This window comes from Gymnoscopelus braueri (assembly GCF_963280865.1).
Source record: "Gymnoscopelus braueri genome assembly, chromosome: 17".
NCBI lineage: Eukaryota > Metazoa > Chordata > Actinopteri > Myctophiformes > Myctophidae > Gymnoscopelus > Gymnoscopelus braueri.
In genome coordinates, this window is record NC_137617.1 from 43133029 (window position 1) to 43152584 (window position 19556).

At 39.4% G+C, this 19556-nt stretch overlaps 2 protein-coding genes across 2 annotated transcripts in view; both read right to left on the reverse strand.

Moving 5' to 3' along the window:
• Positions 1-19556, reverse strand: part of LOC308105161 (kelch-like protein 21) — a gene marked incomplete at its 3' end in the record, with an annotated part of 35250 nt that overhangs the window by 15080 nt on the left and 614 nt on the right. The window contains exon 2 of the mRNA XM_080455792.1: positions 408-521. Coding sequence (XP_080311918.1) covers positions 408-488 — 81 coding nt within the window. The 5' untranslated portion in view covers positions 489-521. The remainder of the gene's footprint in view (positions 1-407; positions 522-19556) is intronic.
• Positions 9601-19556, reverse strand: part of LOC308104262 (kelch-like protein 38) — a 116100-nt gene continuing 106144 nt past the window's right edge. The window contains exon 14 of the mRNA XM_080454655.1: positions 9601-10050. Coding sequence (XP_080310781.1) covers positions 9909-10050 — 142 coding nt within the window. The 3' untranslated portion in view covers positions 9601-9908. The remainder of the gene's footprint in view (positions 10051-19556) is intronic.

The following is a 19556-nucleotide window of genomic DNA, read 5'->3' on the forward strand; positions in this document are numbered from 1 at the left end:
ACAAGCTGCTGCAACTGCCTGCAATTAGGCTTTGAAATTAAAATTAAAAGAGAGCGAGAAGGGGGGGGGGGGGGGTGACCTGTTTATTATTATTATTTATTATTACTATTATTTATTTATTTTTCAACATTTAATCATGTCTTGATGTGTGCTTGCAGGTACACATATTTATGGATATCTGTCACTATCAATTTGTTACTGTATTTATGTATCTTTAGTTTTTACTAATATATAATGCATGTATATTACTTATTTATTTATGTTTCTTTGTCTGCTTGGACATTAACCAGTAATGGGGGAGGTGGGGTGTGGGGGGGGGGACTGATATTGAAATGATGTTTTCTTCTGTCTACTCTGCTGACAAAAGCTGAAAAAAACATGTAAAAAAAAAAAAAACAGTCACTCACATGGTCAGTGTCCAGTCTCATCCTCTTGGCAGCCTGTGGTGATTCTCTCTGGCAGGCAGCATCCAGGATGTTGTCAGCCATGTCTGAGGTGAGGTGTGGTGGAGTGGGTCTCGTCTGCAGAGAGAACACACAACATTACTGTTACATGTTTGTTACATGATTCTACAAATGTCTTCTGAATCCCAACAGTATTCTGAAAAAAAACGTATGTTTCTATATCAGGGGTGCTCAAACTTTTTCATGTCAAAGACCCTCAAAATGATATGTATTTGACCGTGGACCCCCACCTCAAAATATTTAGTTCCAGGGACCCCCCAGAAGCAAAGAATAGAGTGTAGATGTTCACTTTAAAACAATATATATTCAAAGATTTTTAAAAAAAAATCTTGATTTTTCAGATCTACAAGCTCATAGCGCGGCACTCGGTGCCGCGCTATGAGCTTGTATATCTGCTATTTTTTAAATAGCCAAAGTGTAAAATAATTATTTTTAGCTCAAATCAAAAAAGTGACACAGATGCGTTCCAGGTCTTAATGGGTTAACTCTGAGAGGGTACAAAGGGAACCTTGATGGAATGAACATGATTCACTGATCAAACTACAACCGTTTTTACTGCCTGTTGATCACAGTGATTTAATTCACTCAGGCTGAGCATTAGTGAAATGAGGTTGTAATAATGTGGTAAGATGTGAACGAATGCAGTATTGGAGTTACTCTCTCACCACATTTAAAATGCAACCAAATAGCTTCTTGACCAAAAGGGTCCTCTTTATATTTGAACGACACTATGTTGTCGTCCGATTTACTGACGTTTTATTTAATCAGGGGAGGTTTGTTGAGCATATCAAGTACTTTTTTTGTAATATCCTGGCTACAACATACTGTTCAGTTAACAGACATTTTGTACCTGGGAGCTTCACAGTACAGCCTGTCTTCTACGGCTGGTCACTAGAGCAGGTTGAGTATCAGGATTCTTTCTCTGGGTTACTTCTTTGACAAACTTGAAAGGAACAAGGACATGTTTCTCAGTGAGTGCAAACCAAGCCCCCAGAGTTGCTGAGAAACATTGAAGCTGCCACCCCAGTGGCCAAAGCTGGAACTGCAGGCAGGGAGAAATACATGCACGCGCAAAACATACTGAGAGATATTTATATTTATACATATATGTAAACATATTATACATACATACATATGCATTTACATATAAATATGCATCTCGAGTGCATTTAATAAATATCTCGTGTTCAATCCTTGACACACGGGCTGCCGTAGAACGCAAAAAGGACACTAGTGCGCATGCTCATAACTCTACGTGTGGTCAAAATCGAACCAATAATTCTACTTCCGGCAGGTTTCCGGGTGCTTCAAAACGCCACTGAGCACATTCATTGAAATGATAGCTGGGGGCGGGGCAATCCGCCCTCTAGTTATATTATACCTCTATGGTGCAAACAACTAGTATTAAGCATCATTATGCTTCCTATGCATTGTGGCTTTAAAGGGATAGTTCACCCAAAGAAATACTTTTTTTCTATCGATTAGTCACCCCATGGACACATGGATATTTTTTGTTTTTGTCGCTTTCCTAAGCCAATAATTTGATGACCAGCGGACCGGTAGGTACAAAGGAGACTCTTCGTGTCTCCTACCGGAACCACTGCGGTTCATCAAATTAGTCTCCATAAGGTGACTAATTTTTTTGTATTGTCCCTGTCAAATTAACATAATACAATAAAAATAAAGTATAATAATAATATTTGAATATAAGCCAATTTTTAAGACCAATATTCATTTCTGAGGAATGTTAACAGGCCTACTATATACATCACTGCTGTATACACATACCTGCATTGCTAGTATAGTGGTGTAGAAGTATACAGAATATATAAATCACTGCAACATAGTACATAGCAGTATTACTATTACACTGCTATCTATAGTAGGATGGCAACCTGGCATTCCCCATTGTGGGCATGCCATTAAATTTAAATAATTTAAATGTTTTCCAAAATATAAACAAAACAGCAGATCTACAAGCTCACAGTCGTTGAAGTATAACTACAGTGTACAGTATAGCTACTGTACAGAGGTCCCCTTCACACAAATCCCCTCCATCAAGTGTATGTATGTGGACTGAATATGAAATTAAATGTTATGTGTGCAATCATTTCATTTACACAAGTATTATTTTGGTATATGTACTGTGTATACTATCGTCTGTGTAAACTTCCTTTTAATGCACCAACCTCATCGAGACAACTATCTCATGTGCAAACACACTTGGCAATAAGCATGGTTCTGTTTCTTGAGTATTTAGCCTGTATTAGTAGTACAGTAGTAGTAGTAGTATCTAACCATGATGTAAGCCATTGGTTCTCAAAGTGGGGTCCGGGGACCCCCAGGGGTCCTTGAGGGGGTACCAGGGGGTCCCCAGCAAAATGTGTCAATATAGCATCACAATAATTTTAACCTTTTATACTTTGGCTATTCAAAAATAGCAGATCTACAAGCTCATAGCGCGGCACCGAGTGCTGCGCTATGAGCTTGTAGATCTGCTATTTTTGAAAAATCGTGAAGATGTGTGCAGATCTTTGAATATATATATTTTTATGCGAACATTTTTAACTCAAATCTTTGCTTCTGGGGGTCCCTGGAACAACATTTTTGAGATGGGGGTCCGCGGCCAAATACATATCATTTTGGGGGTCCTTGGCATGAAAAAGTTTGAGAACCACTGATGTCAGCAGCATCAGCACTAACCAGGTGATCAAATAATGAATGAGGAGGAAAAGGATTCAAGCAGACGTTGATTATGGGCTGATGGGGTCTACTCTAATATCAAACTCTGGTCTATGTCTGGTCTGTGTCTTTAACAGCCTTAGATCAAGACTATCGTAGATGTAAAGTGTATTTTATTGAGTCTGACTTTTACTTTCGTACCTACGAGAGTCTCAGCGACAACCCCCCCCCCCCCCCCCCCCCGCTCAGTTTGCCCTGGAATGTCACCATTAAAGCCTGGATTTCTCCAAACATGTACAAATGCAAAATATAAGGTGTTTACCCGCTTGCCCCAAATGTTAACTATGTGTCCGTCATGGTTGTGTAATGTATTAGTCCATATGTTTCAATAAATTAGTGTTTTAATCTCGTCTGTGGCCGATTCTGTCGGAAGTTCCCAATGGGCGGTAGTGACGGGGCGCATCCGGTGAAAGTCGGAATTACACTCAATGTAAACAATAGGTAAACGAGGGGTTAGAAATGGCGTTCGGCCACAGACGGGGTTAAAACACTTCTTTATAGACAACTATGGACTAATACATTACAAAAACACAACGGACACCTAGTTAACATTTGGGGCAAGCGGGAAAGTACCTTATATTTTGCATTTGTTACATGTTAGGAGAAATACGGGCTTTACCGGTGAAATTCCAGGGCAAACTAGGGGGGAGGTGGTCGCTTAGACTCTTGTAGGTATAAAAATGTCAAAATCGATTAAATACATCTACGATAGTCTTTATCTAAGGCTATGTCTTTATCCCAACATTACTTCCACATCACCATCACTGCCTCCTGGTTAAACAACTCACTGGTTCTTCCTTTACTCACATGTATTTAACATCTCTATTAAACACCATTCTAACATCAGCCTCAATCCAACGTCCAACTGTAAACAAGCTCTCACAACACGCAAACCGACACAAACATAACGTACACATGTATATTTGTACATCAAACGTAAAACTCATGAACACAAAGACAAACACACCTTAAATAAACATACCTCGTTGTTTTAGACGTTTTAAACTTTAACAACAAACAGTAACACACTTTCCTCCCGCAGCTCCTCTTCAAAGGGACGACGTGTTACGCCTAACTGTGTCCTCCTAACAACAACACACTACAGAAGATCAGTTCCGGACACAAAAACTCCTGTGTAAAGTTGTTGTGACCTGCAGGGGGAGCTATAACACCAACATTCCAAGAAAGCAGGGCTGTGGAGAGCTTTTGTAAAACAGCTCTATAAATCAGTGGTTTTCATGTCAAGGACCCCCAAATGGATATATATTTGGCCGCGGAACCCCATCTGAAAATAGATTGTGCCAGGGACCCCCAGAAGCAAAGATCTGGGTTAAAAAATGTTCACTAATGTTAAAGATTTTTGAAACTGAGCTTGTAGATCTGCTATTTTTAATAGCCAAAGTGTAAAAGGTTAACTTTTGCTGGGGACCCCCTGGAACCCCCCGAAGGACCCCTGGAGGTCCCCGGACCCCACTTTGAGAACCACTGCTATAAATGAATAAAAATGAATAAATGCTGAACCCTCCTCATTGATAAAGCTGCAGGACAGTTTGTAAGCAATGACCTGTCCCATAACTATCTCCAGGGGTGAATGATTTATAGCATTGAAGCGGAAATGTGCAAACATTCTGCGGAAAAAGGAGATCTACAAGCTCTTGTGAAGTATATGGGTAATATGTTAAATTATATACTCCACACAAAGGGTTGAGAGTGGAACTCAAACCATGAAGCCTAAATACAGTATATCTGTGGGTTCCAATACATTCACATACTGCATTATACTTATTACATTTGTTTTAATACGTTTTAAACTTATTACAGATTTCAATGTAACTATTAATCTACTTGAGAACTTGTTTGTCCACCATGACCTCTGTTTTTATGAATTATGACCCGAGTCTTTATGAGTGGCACTTATTCTTATTAAGTCTACTTTACCTTCATACCAAACTATGAATGTATTTCATGGAATGCTGAATTGGCATATGTTAGCATTTTTCTTTGTGTAGAAATAAATGCTAATTAATTGACACAAAATAAGATAAGAAAGATAAGATAAACCTTTATTGCAGATGTTACATGGTGAGTAAATAAAGACACAAGTAGCTTTTTGAATTGATTGATTGATTGATTGATGTAGTTTATTTAGAAAGACATGAGAATAGTACATGACAGTACATAACAGTACATGGAAGTACAAATTCACAATACAAGGTCTACTAAACTGGAAACCCTCATTAAGCATTACGCTTGTTTAAGATGAGAACCCCATGCACACAAATCATGATGAAATATAAGTGGGCAATGAGTCCTTTCCACCACTAGAGAGCAGCGTAGGTCTGCTAAAAGACAACAGGTTCTGACCCCCCATCATCCTACAAACTATGGTATTAGAACCACGGATGGTTTAGTAAATACCATCACATACAATGTAATATTTTCTACTCATGTTTACGTCATGTCCCTCCCCTCCCATCTCAATAGCATGCACTGTATATTCTGGAGTGTTTTAACCCCATCGCTGGTTCAGAGTTAAATTAACACTCTCTATTATTGACTTCCTCGCTTCTTATGTAGTCAAAAGTCATCTGATATACTGAAGCTTTATTTGAGCATATCAAGTATTTTTCAGTAATATCCTGGCTACTATGCACTGTTCAGTTGACAGACATTTAAGCTGTTCAGTTGACAGACATTTGGAGAAACAAAAGGAGGATGACTATTTATAGTTCCCAGTGGTGGAAGGTATCTCCAAGTACTGTACTTCAATAGAATTTGTAGGTATTTTTAATCAACTTGAGTATTTCAAAATTGTCCTCAATAACTTATACTACTTACATCATTCACAGAGGTAAATATCGTACTTTTTATTCCACTCAAAATAAATGTGTGCTTTAGTTACTCAATTAGTTATTTGCATATCTCTGCTGTCGGGCAGAAACCAGCTAACTTCAAGAAAAAGTTCATTTTTCAGGAAATGAAAAAAAAGAAAAAAAAAGTCTAAACCAGCTAACTCCACCCCCCTTTGGTGGAGTTAGCTTGTTTAGCAGAAAGTTTGAGGATCCAATGGAGTTAGCTGGTTGTGTCAGAAGCACTTTTTAATACTTTTCATTGGTTCAATATTTATTTTACCAACACACAGACATAAAGGATGTTCAATAGCACTGATTTATAGGAAAAACGTGCATAAGCGTCAAAATGGAGTTAGCTGGTTTCTGCCTGACAGCAACGATATATAGTTATGCCTGGTCGCCATTCTGCCTGTAACGTTAGATCGACTGATGTATGACAGAAAACACTGAACGTTCTTTTCATTTACAAACCTTATCTGCAGTTACATCACTTCATCCCACCCCCCAAAAAAGTCAACTTCAGTGGCACTTGGTTGTCGCAGGGGTAAATAAAGTCTAGAATCTAAGGGGTTCGAATTCACCACGGGGGCAACCGGCTTGGACGCACATCTATACAAACACACTGTCCGTGTTCGGGAGAGGGAAGCTGTGCTAGCGACTCCAATGGGCTGGGGGGAAGGGGGGACGGCACCTGTCAGAGGTGGGTGTTGAACAGGAGGAGTAGGACGGAGGCACTACTTCCTCCCGGTGGGGGCTCCTCACTGGCAGGTGAGTCAGTACGGTACAACAGCAGTGGCAACACAGAAATGTATGGGGAGGGTTCATTGGCATAAGGACAAAATTGGAAGAAAAAAGGGGTGAAAATAACTGGCAACTCTAGAAAAAATTATAAAAAGAACAAGACTGATTTATGTTCATTATATCAATTTGAGTTTCTCTTTTACAAAAGAACAAAAGATTGTGATTACTCTATATGTTGACCGAATACTGACATCCAAATCAAGTACTCATGCGCATCTCTAAAAACAATATTCAGTCTCTAGCAGGTTTCTATAAAAATGTACGGTATATTGCCCCAGGGCTGGTCTTTATTGATGTAGGTTGTGGTGTGTGCGTGTGTGTGTGTGTAACTGGGCCTATAGAAGGTACAACTGGGCCTATAGAAGGTGGTGGGTTGGTGAAAGGATGCCACTGTCCCTGGATGCTGGGGTTGTCTGTGTGGAAAGGCCTGTGGATACGGATGATGTCCAGGCCAGACTGATTGGTCAACGTGGACACAAGCTCCTGAATCTCCTGGGAGGTTTTTGTCGTCGATGGGTTCCTCCTTCCTTCACGTTGCCATTCACTGCAGGGCCATAAAGAAAAAGAAAGCCATACACAGATGAGTGTGAAAATGCATTGGGACCCCAGGTTTAAAGTCACTTTATCAACAGGGGGGACAGTTGCTTATAGCGCCCCCTACAAAAAAGTATGCGTACTAATAATAATAATAATAATATGGCCAAGCAGCAAAATTGCAACTTCTTGTCATAATTTTCATCAATCTAATTTAAAAAAAAATAACTTGACAGTTCCAAAAATCAACTGTCATAGATATACATCAACTCAACAACTGCAACAGTTAATCAGAACAATAATCAATTTCATTTGAGTCAATAAAGTCATATATATACACTTAGCTGTGTGCCTGTGCACCGGAAAGCTCATATTGACTATTTTCCATGTGTCTAGTATAATTCGGCCAGAAGGAGCATATCTTCATATAGTTGGTCCTCACTAATGCTCATTATAAGATGGTACCATTTTTGTCAACTCACTGTTGAATGAAAAAAATCAATATATTTTCTTAAGCCCCAAAAGGCAACAACAAAACAAAACTACAGCTACATGTCCACAAAGGATGAGACACTCTGCGTCTCATTGGTGGGCTATGTAAAGTTTGGAAACCTACCTACCAACGACATCATTGGGGAAACTACTGCCTTTCTCTTCCTTCCTTTGTTTTTATTTCTTTGGCATTTCGTTAACTCTTTAACTGCCAGAGTATTTATAACTAGCTGCCAGCGATATTTTGATTTTCTTACCTTTTCAAGTATTCACAGAATATTTATCTCCAGTATGATCGATCCCCTGAGGGTTGCTAATCACGGAGGGTTTCACAGAGCTTGTTATACGCTGTTAAAAATAGCATGTTTCGGCAAAAAAATACATCACAAAAAAAACACAGGAGCCGAGATACAGGATTTTTAAGTAATACGTTAACCAGGAAGTGAATGGAGCAGTAAATCTTTGGATCACGTAATCTCCTGGTTCTGTGTGAAAAAATTAAATAAAATAAATCATCCAATCTCGTTGTTCACAGGTAGGCAGTTTTCTGAACAGGAACAGACTAACAGGTTGAACTTACCTTTCAACAAGACGGCGGTTCTGGGGTTGACGTCTGCATCCATGGAGGGACTGGAAGGGAAGCCCCTCAGCTCTGATAGGCTGGCCAGGAGCAGCAGTAGCAAAATGGGATGCGAGTGAGCTGGGTCTGAGCAGAGCTTCTGAACTCAACTCGATTATAGGCTGACACTACCATCACAACACAGTGTCTCTTCTCTGTGACGTCCCAGCAGGAAGCTTCTTAATCATCATTGTTCACATTATATCAATCTATTCTAATCATATTATATATCCACCTATATTCTGTCACCTTTAGGGTTGAGACCCTTTAGGATTTTAACGATTCTGGTTTGTTAAGGATTCCCTCTTAACGGTCCGATTCCATAACGGTTCCCATTGACAATTCCTATATTTATCAAACATTTGAATGAAAGCCAAAATTACATAGATTCTTTCAGGTTCCAAATGGGCCCTTACAGGTCTGTAACTCAAGAGTTATGGTGGTCCTTGAAATTACCAATCGAACCACTGGTATACTATAATTGTATAGCAGACATGAAGTCCACATACCAGCTTCTGACAGAGTGACAAACCGGTTCCAAATGTGATGGCACCGATTCAGGTTCCTTAATGTTGGATACAGTTCCTCCGGTTACGGACGCCAATCCTAGTCAACATCAGAATCATCATCAGAATCATCTATGCCTGCTCGATCGAGCTGACGGTCGGACGCCAGTCGAGCCACCGTCCGTCCCCGTCTTCCGGCGCCCCCCCCAATGCTCTTAGCTGAGTGTCCTGCTTTGGTGCAGGGCAAGCGATACTTCACCTGCCAGGAAAACCACGGAATATTTGTCCGGCAGAGCCAGATTCAGCTGGTGGAGGACTCCAGTGCCTCGACACCAGAAACCCCTGATGCTGCTCCTACCTCCAAGCTGCCCACTCATGATTACTTTTACTAAATTAAAGCCTCAATTATATGGTCGATACGTCCATTGCTTATTTACTTACAGATTGAGAAAAGAAGCTGTCACTGAATGTCCATAAAACAAATGTGCTCATGTTATACCATTTATGCTATAAGCCTCTGTATGCAATAGTGCCATTGAATTGTGTTTAGAGTTTATTATCTCATTATGTTATTAACAAGGTTAATAAAGCGTGCTTCATTGCATTTATAATCTATGCAGACTCCAGATATGTAAACTTTTCTAGTCCCGTTAAGTTTTTGGCTGTTACCATATGCTTTAGTATGGCCTGCATTGAGAAAGTTTTATTGTTACTGTAGTGATATTTGATTTAGTCCAACCACTAGAGGGCAACCACAACTAGGCTACCACCTGATGCTACATAATAACTATAAGATAGTAGGCACATTTAGAAAGTATACTGAGACTTGACATGTGTGTGAGCTGTTAATACAGTATCAAGAATAAAGTGACGTAAAAAAAAAAAAAAAAAAAAAAAATCATCTATGCCTAATGGGACGACCATGATCCCTCCTCAGCTTGAGAGAGACACATTTGGCACCGGAGTAAGTTTCAGGGACCTGCCCCACAGTTTCCCACGTGTCCGTCTCTTCACAGTAGCACTCGATGTTACGGGCAGAACTACATGAAGAGACACAAACAAACAGCCGTGAGAGAAATGTCTGGTGTGGACAAGACGACATCTTTTCCCAGACATTAATGGAGCAGTAGTGTCATACCTATTGTCGCCTCTGTAGCTAAAGAAGCTCCGCCCTGCTAGTACGTAGATCAATCCATCCACCACAGCCATGTTAGGCGAGTAGCGTTCCACTTGCATGGGGGCACACATGGTCCACTGGTTGGTCTCGGGGTTGTAGCACTCCATCCTATTTTCCATTGTCCTGTTATCATCATACAGACCACCTATAGGCAAACAAGAATTAACAGGATAGTGACTGTTAGTGTGTTTTATAATATGCTCAAACTACAGTAGAGTTTAGGTGAGTCTATTAGGGAACTAAGATCAGTGGTGGAAAGTAACTGAATACATTTACTAAAGTACTGTACTTTTATTTTACCTGAATGTTTCTTTTTTCTTGTCTTTTTTAATACTTGTAACTTCTACACCACTATAAGTCAGAGGCAAATACTTTATTGTATTTCTTTTTGCAATTATTTCTTTCCCTTTCCTTTATATATTCAGGGAAGCCCATTGAGAGCAAGCTCTCTTTTTCAAGGACGCCCTGATAACATCATATAGAACACATACATAATGAAAAACAATAACAAACATTTGAATCAAATTACAATGTCACAGATGCAAATAAGAATAGTGTTACATGAAACAGGTGCAGTTCACTGTGTGTCCTCAAGAAGAACCCTAAATGTCTCTATTGAGACCAACCGCACCAGTTTCAGAGAGTCCTGAAGTTTGTTCCATTTGTGTGGAGCATAATAAATGAAAGCAGTCTTTCCTTGTTCACAGCTCTTACGTGGACTGGTATATCTAATGTGTGTTTGTGAACGTGTTGAATGTCCAGTAACCTTTGGTTCTAAAAGCGAGGATAGGTATAAAGGAAGATTAACACACAAGGACTTAAAAATAAATAAAATACAATGTTGCTAATGTCTATGAACTGCCAACTTTATCATATAAAATACAGTGGTGTACAGTGATTTGACCGTTGTAGCAACTCATAATGTAATAACGGCTCATAATGTAATAACGGTTCATAATGTAATAATTTAAATGTAATAAAAACTCATAATGTAATAATCAGCTCATAATGTAATAAATAAATTAGCGCATAACGTAATAACAGATTTTTCTATAATGTAATAATGTAATAATGTGTTACATTATAAATCTCACGTAGCCGCTTATAATGTAATAAAAGTTCATAATGTAATAATGTCTCATATTGTTGAGAAAAGTAAAGTATCAGTATCATGGTCAGTATCATGGTCAGTACCATGGTCAGTATCATGGTCAGTATCAGTATCATGGTCTGTATCATGGTCAGTATCGGTATCATGGTCTGTATCATGGTCAGTACCATGGTCAGTACCATGGTCAGTATCATGGTCAGTATCGGTATCATGGTCAGTACCATGGTCAGTATCATGGTCAGTATCAGTATCATGGTCAGTATCATGGTCAGTATCAGTATCATGGTCTGTATCATGGTCAGTATCATGGTCAGTATCAGTATCATGGTCTGTATCATGGTCAGTATCATGGTCAGTATCGGTATCATGGTCAGTATCATGGTCAGTATCAGTATCATGGTCAGTATCGTGGTCAGTATCATGGTCAGTACCATGGTCAGTATCATGTCAGTATCATGGTCAGTATCGGGGTGGAAAACATATTCTCTCGCCATGCCTTTCGGCCTGGCGGAGACAATAACGGCTCAACTCATAAAGTAATAACGGCTCATAATGTAATACATTTACAGTAATAAAAGCTCATAATGTAATAATTAGCTCAAAATGTAATAAAAACAACAATTTGAGCCGTTATTACATTATGTACTGTTATAACATAATGAGGGGCTACGCAAGGTTCTTAATGTATCACATTATTACATTATGGGCTCATGATTTTATTACATTATGAGCTGATTATTACATTATGAGCTTTTATTACATTTAGTTTATTACATTATGAGCTTTTATTACTGTAAATGTATTACATTATGAGCAGTTATTACATTATGAGTTGCTATAGCAAATCATAATGTAATAACGGCTCATAATGTAATAAACTAAATGTAATTAAAGCTCATAATGTAATAAACTAAATGTAATAAAAGCTCATAATGTAATTAACTAAATGTAATAAAAGCTCATAATGTAATAAACTAAATGTAATAAAAGCTCATAATGTAATAATCAGCTCATAATGTATTAAAATCATGAGCCCATAATGTAATAATGTGTTACATTAAGAACCTTGCGTAGCCACTCATAATGTAATAACACTGCATAATGTAATTAGAAAAAGTGCTCCTCGGAGCAGAGGTCTCCGCCAGGTCAGGTAGGTTATTGTGGCCTCCTGGTGGCACTATAACAGGCCAATGTGAAAAGGGTGCCATTTCTTCTTAGGCCTTTCAATCGGACACTGCATTCATGATTTGAGGCATTTTGTACCAAAAATGTGTTTTGCTAAATTAGACCTGCTGGTGGCGCTATAACAGGCCAATTTGAAAAGGGTGGCATTTCTTCCTCGGCCTAGTGGGAAGGTGTGCGCAAACTTTCACGGCAATCGCACGCTCCGTTGATGATTTGAGGCATTTTGTTCAAAACAAACCAATCCTGCAAACTTTGGAAGCCAATCTTAGCCAATCAGGATAGAATATAAAACATCTGAGAGATCCGTGTTGATCACATGACTATATAGATACTGTGTACCGATTTGCGTGAGGTTTGGACAAAATCTGTAGGAGTGATATCCAAAAATGTGTTTTGCACAAATCAGCCTCCTGGTGGCGCTATAACAGGACAATCTGAAATTTCGTTCGGCTTTGGCATCCAGGGAATGTGTGTGCACAGTTTCGCAGCGGCCGGGCTAACGGTGCCGGAGATTAGCTGTTCACAGACAGACACACGGACGGACGGACGGACACACGGAGACACGGACGGACGGACAGGGGCAAAACATACTCTCTCGCCATGCCTTTCGGCCTGGCGGAGACAATAACGGCTCAAATAGTTGTTTCCTGGCAAGTATGATGGTCAGTATCATGGTCGGTATAATGTCAGTATCATGTACGTATCATGGTCAGTATCATGGTCTGTAGAATGTCAGTATCATGGTCAGTATCATGTCAGTATCATGTCAGTATCATGGTCAGTATCATGGTCAGTATCATGGTCAGTATCATGGTCAGTATCATGGTCAGTATCATGACAGTATTAAGGTCAGTTTAATGTCAGTATCATGGTCAGTATCATGGTTAGTATCATGGCCAGTTTAATGTCAGTATCATGGTCAGTATCATGGTCAGTATCATGGTCAGTATCATGGTCAGTATCATGTCAATATAATGTCAGTATCATATAAGTATCATGGTTGGTATCATGTCAGTATCATGGTCAGTATCATGGTCAGTTTAATGTCAGTATCATGGTCATTATCATGGTCGGTATCATGGCCAGTATCATGGCCAGTATCATGGTTAATTATGGTCCGTATCATATCAGTATCATGGTCAGTATCATGGTGACCATGAAACTGACCATGATACTGACCATGGTACTGACCATGATACAGACCATGATACTGATACTGACCATGGTACTGACCATGATACTGACCATGATACTGACATGATACTAACCATGATACTGATACTGACCATGATACTGATACTGACCATGGTACTGACCATGGTACTGACTATGATACTGATACTGACCATGATACTGATAATGATTATTATGATGTAACACTTTACTTTTCTCAACAATATGAGACATTATTACATTATGAACTTTTATTACATTATAAGCGGCTAAGTGAGATTTATAATGTAACACATTATTACATTATTACATTATAGAAAAATCTGTTATTACGTTATGCGCTCATTTTTTTATTACATTATGAGCTGATTATTACATTATGAGTTTTTATTACATTTAAATTATTACATTATGAACCGTTATTACATTATGAGCCGTTATTACATTATGAGTTGCTACACCGTTTACTAGGCCTACTTACTTTGCAAATTTTTATTATTTATACTAAACATGCATTAACTGATAAATGATGATTATTATTATAGGTTAAGCCATAGAGCTACTCCACCTGAACCAGATCTAACATTAAAGTGATCAATACATTAATGCATTACTTATTACAATTCAATAATACAACTCTGAAACTGTGAAAAGGGCCGTTAGCCATTTGGTATAGACCGCCGAAGTCTGACGTCATTTACACATCCTTTGTTTGTCTACCTGGTTCGCAGTTTTCCACCCCCGTTCTGAATCCCATAGACGTATTTAATATCGCGTCAAATAAGAACTGTGTTCCAAAAATAAACAAATGACCCCGGCGGGTTGACTCTTATGGATATGAAGCATCAACTGACGGTGAGAAAACGCTAATGTTACTTCCGCCGAATTAGTTACATTTTCGCCAGAAACATACTGTATCAAATATAAGTGACTGACTATCATAAACGATACAGAACCTCCTCCCTGACAATAACGCCGACACGCGGTGTTTATTTTTGGACCACAATTCTTATATGAGACGATTCTAAGATGACCCAATGTTATTCTCCATAGAGAAATTACTTCCGCAAACCTGGGGATGAACGAGTGACATCAGGACTTCGGTGCTCTATTGCAAGCATATTCAAATTTTCTGCCTATATTTTTTCTCTTGAGTAAAAAAAGTATTTATATATTTTTTAAAAAGAGTACTTCTTCCACCACTGACTTAGAAGAGGTAAGATACCTGTAACATAGATCTTTCCATTCAGAACACAAGCAGCTGATCTATTACGTGGAATCTGCATAGGAGCGACTTCTGTCCACACAGATGTTTTAGGGTTGTACTTGGCCACCTGGGGCCGTTTTGGACTGAAGACATTTGGATCACCACCTAGAGTCCAGGAGGACACACATGTCAAAACATTATTCACCGTCAACAGGAGAGGCATGAATACATAATAATACCAAAGGATTAGTAGTACATTTTCAGTGAACCATTATGCTTGAGCTTGACATACACTAACACTACATGAAAAACATAACCTCAAGAAAACCAGCAGGCTGAACCTGCAGGTGCATAAATCTGTTCCATACCAATAAAATAGAGCTGTCCATCTAGTGCGACCACATTACAGGAGTTATTATCGTTATGCGCTGTCACACCGACAGAGTCCATGAGCTGCCAGGTGTCCGTGTTGGGGTCGTAGCGTTCCATCGAGGGGTCCCTCAAGTTATCAGCCCCCCAGTCCCCCACTGCAAACACATATCCATCCAGCATCACCAGGCCTATGTAACATGTGGGGTTGAGCAGAGAAAAAAAAATTAACTGATGAAGTGATGACCTTGGCCATAGGTGCCTATCCGATGGGTGCTCAGGAGCTCGAGCACCCACGGGAGACAGCGAGCACCCACTAGAAATGCGGCAGTCGGACAGTTAAAATGCTTTGTAACGTGCACGCTGCACAGGATGCATGACATCCTGTGCAGTCATTCAGTGCCAATGACGTGTAACACGTCACTTTTTTCCAAAGCCCACAGTGCCAATGTGTAAGTTACACACGTTTGAAATGTTACACGGTGTAACATGTCAACACTGTTTTCAGTGTTTACGCTAGGTGGTCCTATGACTTCCGGAGAAAAGGTATACCTGGAAATAACGTGATCACAACAAACCCAGCCCTGTCCGATCTAATGTTAAAGGATTTAGAAAAATACATTTTGCTTTGTTTCTTTGGCGGGAACAAGCTATATTCAACAGCCAACAAATAAAGAACGGAGGGTGACACGCCTTTTTTCAGATGGAAGGAGACACTCCTCTGTCTTTTGCGACACTCTGTGTGTTGATCGTCCTGGAGCTAAATATTCTGTCTCTTGAAAGGTTAGTAAAAATTCTCAAAAACGCTGGCACCACTGGCTGCAGACTATTCTGAAAAACTCTGGCAGTGAATGAGTTAATACTCTCCCTCTGTAATCTTTAATGTCTGATTATTAATTCCTTGTTCCAATAGTTATCATCCGCCAATAATCAAATTGCACAACTTGAACTTGAGCTCCCATTGGCGAAATCATAAATTGCCCCATAAAGCGCCTCTGACCTTAGCCATAATGCACTATGCAGCATCTCATTGGGTAACCAAGGCAAAAACACTTAGCGGTTATTCCAAAACAAAGACAGGGCAACAGCTCATTTTAAATGCTGAAAATGTTATTATATGAAAAAACAGTATCTATGATCTATGTTATAATTTTACATTCTCGTAAAAAATACATATACATTACATACATATATTCTATAAGTCATGTATGAAGAGCTAAATCCACCCCGCCTCCAACATTTCCCATACTAAAGTCTGGGATGTCAGGAGTGGAAGTAGCATTACCTTACTGTTGCTTGACCGCACCACTCCACTAACACAGCAGTATGTACAATTAGCAACTGGATCTAGTTGTGATGTCATTATTCTGCAGTTGGAACAGATACATTTTGCTACCTGTACAGACGCCTTTTCAGAACCTGCTCATTTTAATACATTTCCATATAATTTGATATAAAGCAACTGATATGGTCTAGAATTATATTCTGAAATGCGTACATTTGGTTTACAAATGTGGCTATTTGGAAACAGACCATCTACTAGCTGATGTGACACGTACAGTAGTGAGCTTGTAGATTTGCTATTATTTGAAAGAAAACAATTAAAATCATTTTTTTTTAAAGTTGCCTATGGTGACCTGACCAAAATACGGCCCCCAGGGTTAATGTGGTTCATTTGAATGTGATAGTTTGACAATCTTACTCAAGTCATAGCATGGCTTTTTCATGGGAGCCATCTTCAACCATGAGTTATGGTGAACATCATAGCGCCACATCTCTCTATTGCAAAGATAATCCTGACCCTTATTATCCAGGGGGAGATCATCATTATCGAATGAGCCTCCGGCCAAATACAGAGTGGAACCTATGGTGGAAGAAGAGCACAATTAAAACAAGTTAAAATAAATGAGATTTGAATATGTATACACAACTTCACATTTCTTCCATCTTATTGTGATGGTTTACTTATAAAGCCAAGGAATTCACCAAAACAGTACCAGGTGGGCTATATAATACATTTTATTTGTATAGCACTCAAAGTGCTTTACAGAGCCAGAATAAAGCACAAGTGCTTTACAGAAAAGGTAAAAACAATTTAACAATAAAGCAAAAAAGATAAGAAAAAGCATAAAACATAAACAAATATAAAAAGGCAATGAATCAGTCGAAACAGTGAGGACTTCAATAACACAGAGATTTAAAAATCAACTAAAGGCCTTTGCAGACAGGGTGCGATTAGTCAATCAGTTTGTACCGCATGCGAAAAGACGCACAAATCGAACTGGGTTCGATTGAAGAAAAAAAACGCACCGCCGCAGCCACTTGCCGCACGGCAAATTCGGAGCCGGTGTGCATGAGGTCATAGAGAACCATGTGTTCATTAAAAAAATTATATTGTCCGTTTTTTCCGTGCGAAAAATCGCACTCTGTCTGCAAAGGTAATAGGTCAGCACTAGAAGACCCGAGGGGTCGGTTTGGAACATATCTAGGCAGGCAGTCATAAAGGTAGGAAGGTGCCAGACCATTGAGAGCTTTATAAACAAGTAATATATTTGAGTGGTGCCAGCCACTCCTACACTTGACCGTGTGTGCGGGTCTGTCCGTCCATTTGAGCACGGCCTCAACAGCTGCAGCTGATTGCAACACAAAGATGCAACCAGTTACACTAATTCAACACCAACAGGAGTGCAACACAAAGGCACCACTCACTTCACACTGGTTTTAAATCAATCCTAAAAAACAACCGGGAGCCAGTGTAGTGAAGCTAAAACTGGAGTAATATGTTCCCTCATCTTAGTTTTAGTTAAAACACTGGCTGCCGCATTTTGAACAAGTTGCAATCTGTCAATTGTTTTCTCTGGGAGGTCAGAGTAAAGTGCATTGCAGTAATCAAGCAGAGAGAAAACAAAAGCGTGGATCAACGTTTTTGCATCGTCCAACGACGGCAATCTTGGTAACATGATTAATGTGTGTATTAAAATTCAATTCAGAATCATTAATAACCCCCAGGTTCATTACTTTACTTTACTTAGTGTTACTTTCTGCAGTCAGGTTACAGAGTTGACTTATTATTGATTGTCTTTGCTCACTAGAACCAATTATGAGAACTTCTGTCTATGTCTATCTATCTTTATATCTATCGATAAATTAGGGTGTTGATCTGCCAATGTTATAATAATAATGATAGATACGAGTAATTATCTTGTATGTGTGTGCAAGATTACATTGATTTCTATGAATGGCAGCTTGTCCAACATGATGGTTGCTAAGCTAGCATTGAACAAACGCTATCGTTGGGTGGGGCTTAGTGATCAGTCTATTCAGAGGTAAAACAGTAAGGATCCATTACAGGTCTTAAATTGATTGACTCTGATGGTAATCCTCACCTGATGCAACCACAGAATACCCGCTTACTACCAAGGGCAGTCGTCCAAGAGTCTTCCACTGATTGGTCAGGGGATCAAAGCTCTCAACTTTGTCATAGTTGTACCTGGCCGGATATGTATTCTGTAGCAACGTCACGATCACTTCAACAAACAGAGGAGAAGGAGCAGATGAGACAGAGTAGATTAAAGAGTTGAAGGAGAAACCAAATGTATTTGGTTGAGCTTTCAGTGTGGCAGCCCCAACCCTGTGGAACTCTCTCCCCATGGAGATTAGAACCTTCTGGGATAGAGCTTTCAGTGTGGCAGCCCCAACCCTCTGGAACTCTCACCAGAGAGGCAGCACCAAATTAGCAGTCACTGAATGAATCCAGGAGAAAATTGGTATGCATTTTGACACGTATAAAAGCGCAATTAACTAAATGAAATCTTGAATTGTTAACTAAAAATGATTAAACGATGCAACTAGAAAAAGTGCTCCTCGGAGCACAGGTCTCCGCCAGGTCAGGTAGGTTATTGGGGCCTCCTGGTGGCGCTATAATAGGCCAATGTGAAAAGGGTACCATTTCTTCCTCAGCCTTTCATGGCAATCGGACGTGGTTTCTGGTTTGAGTCATTTTGTTAAAAAAAATTGTTTAGCAAAACTCGTCCTGTTGGTGGCACTATAACAGGCCAATGTGAAAAGGGTGGCATTTCTTCCTCTGCCTAGTGGGAATGTGCGTGCAAAATTTCACTTAAATTGCACGCTGCGTTCATGATTTGAGACATTTTGTTCAAAAAGGACCAATCCTTCAAACTTTGGAAGTCAATGTTTGCCAATCAGGAAGGAGTATGAAAATTCCTTCCTGATCACTTGACTATAGAGATACTGTGTACCGCTTTGCGTGATGTTTGGAAAAATCCGAAAGAGTAATATTACAAAAATGTTTTACAGAAGTTGG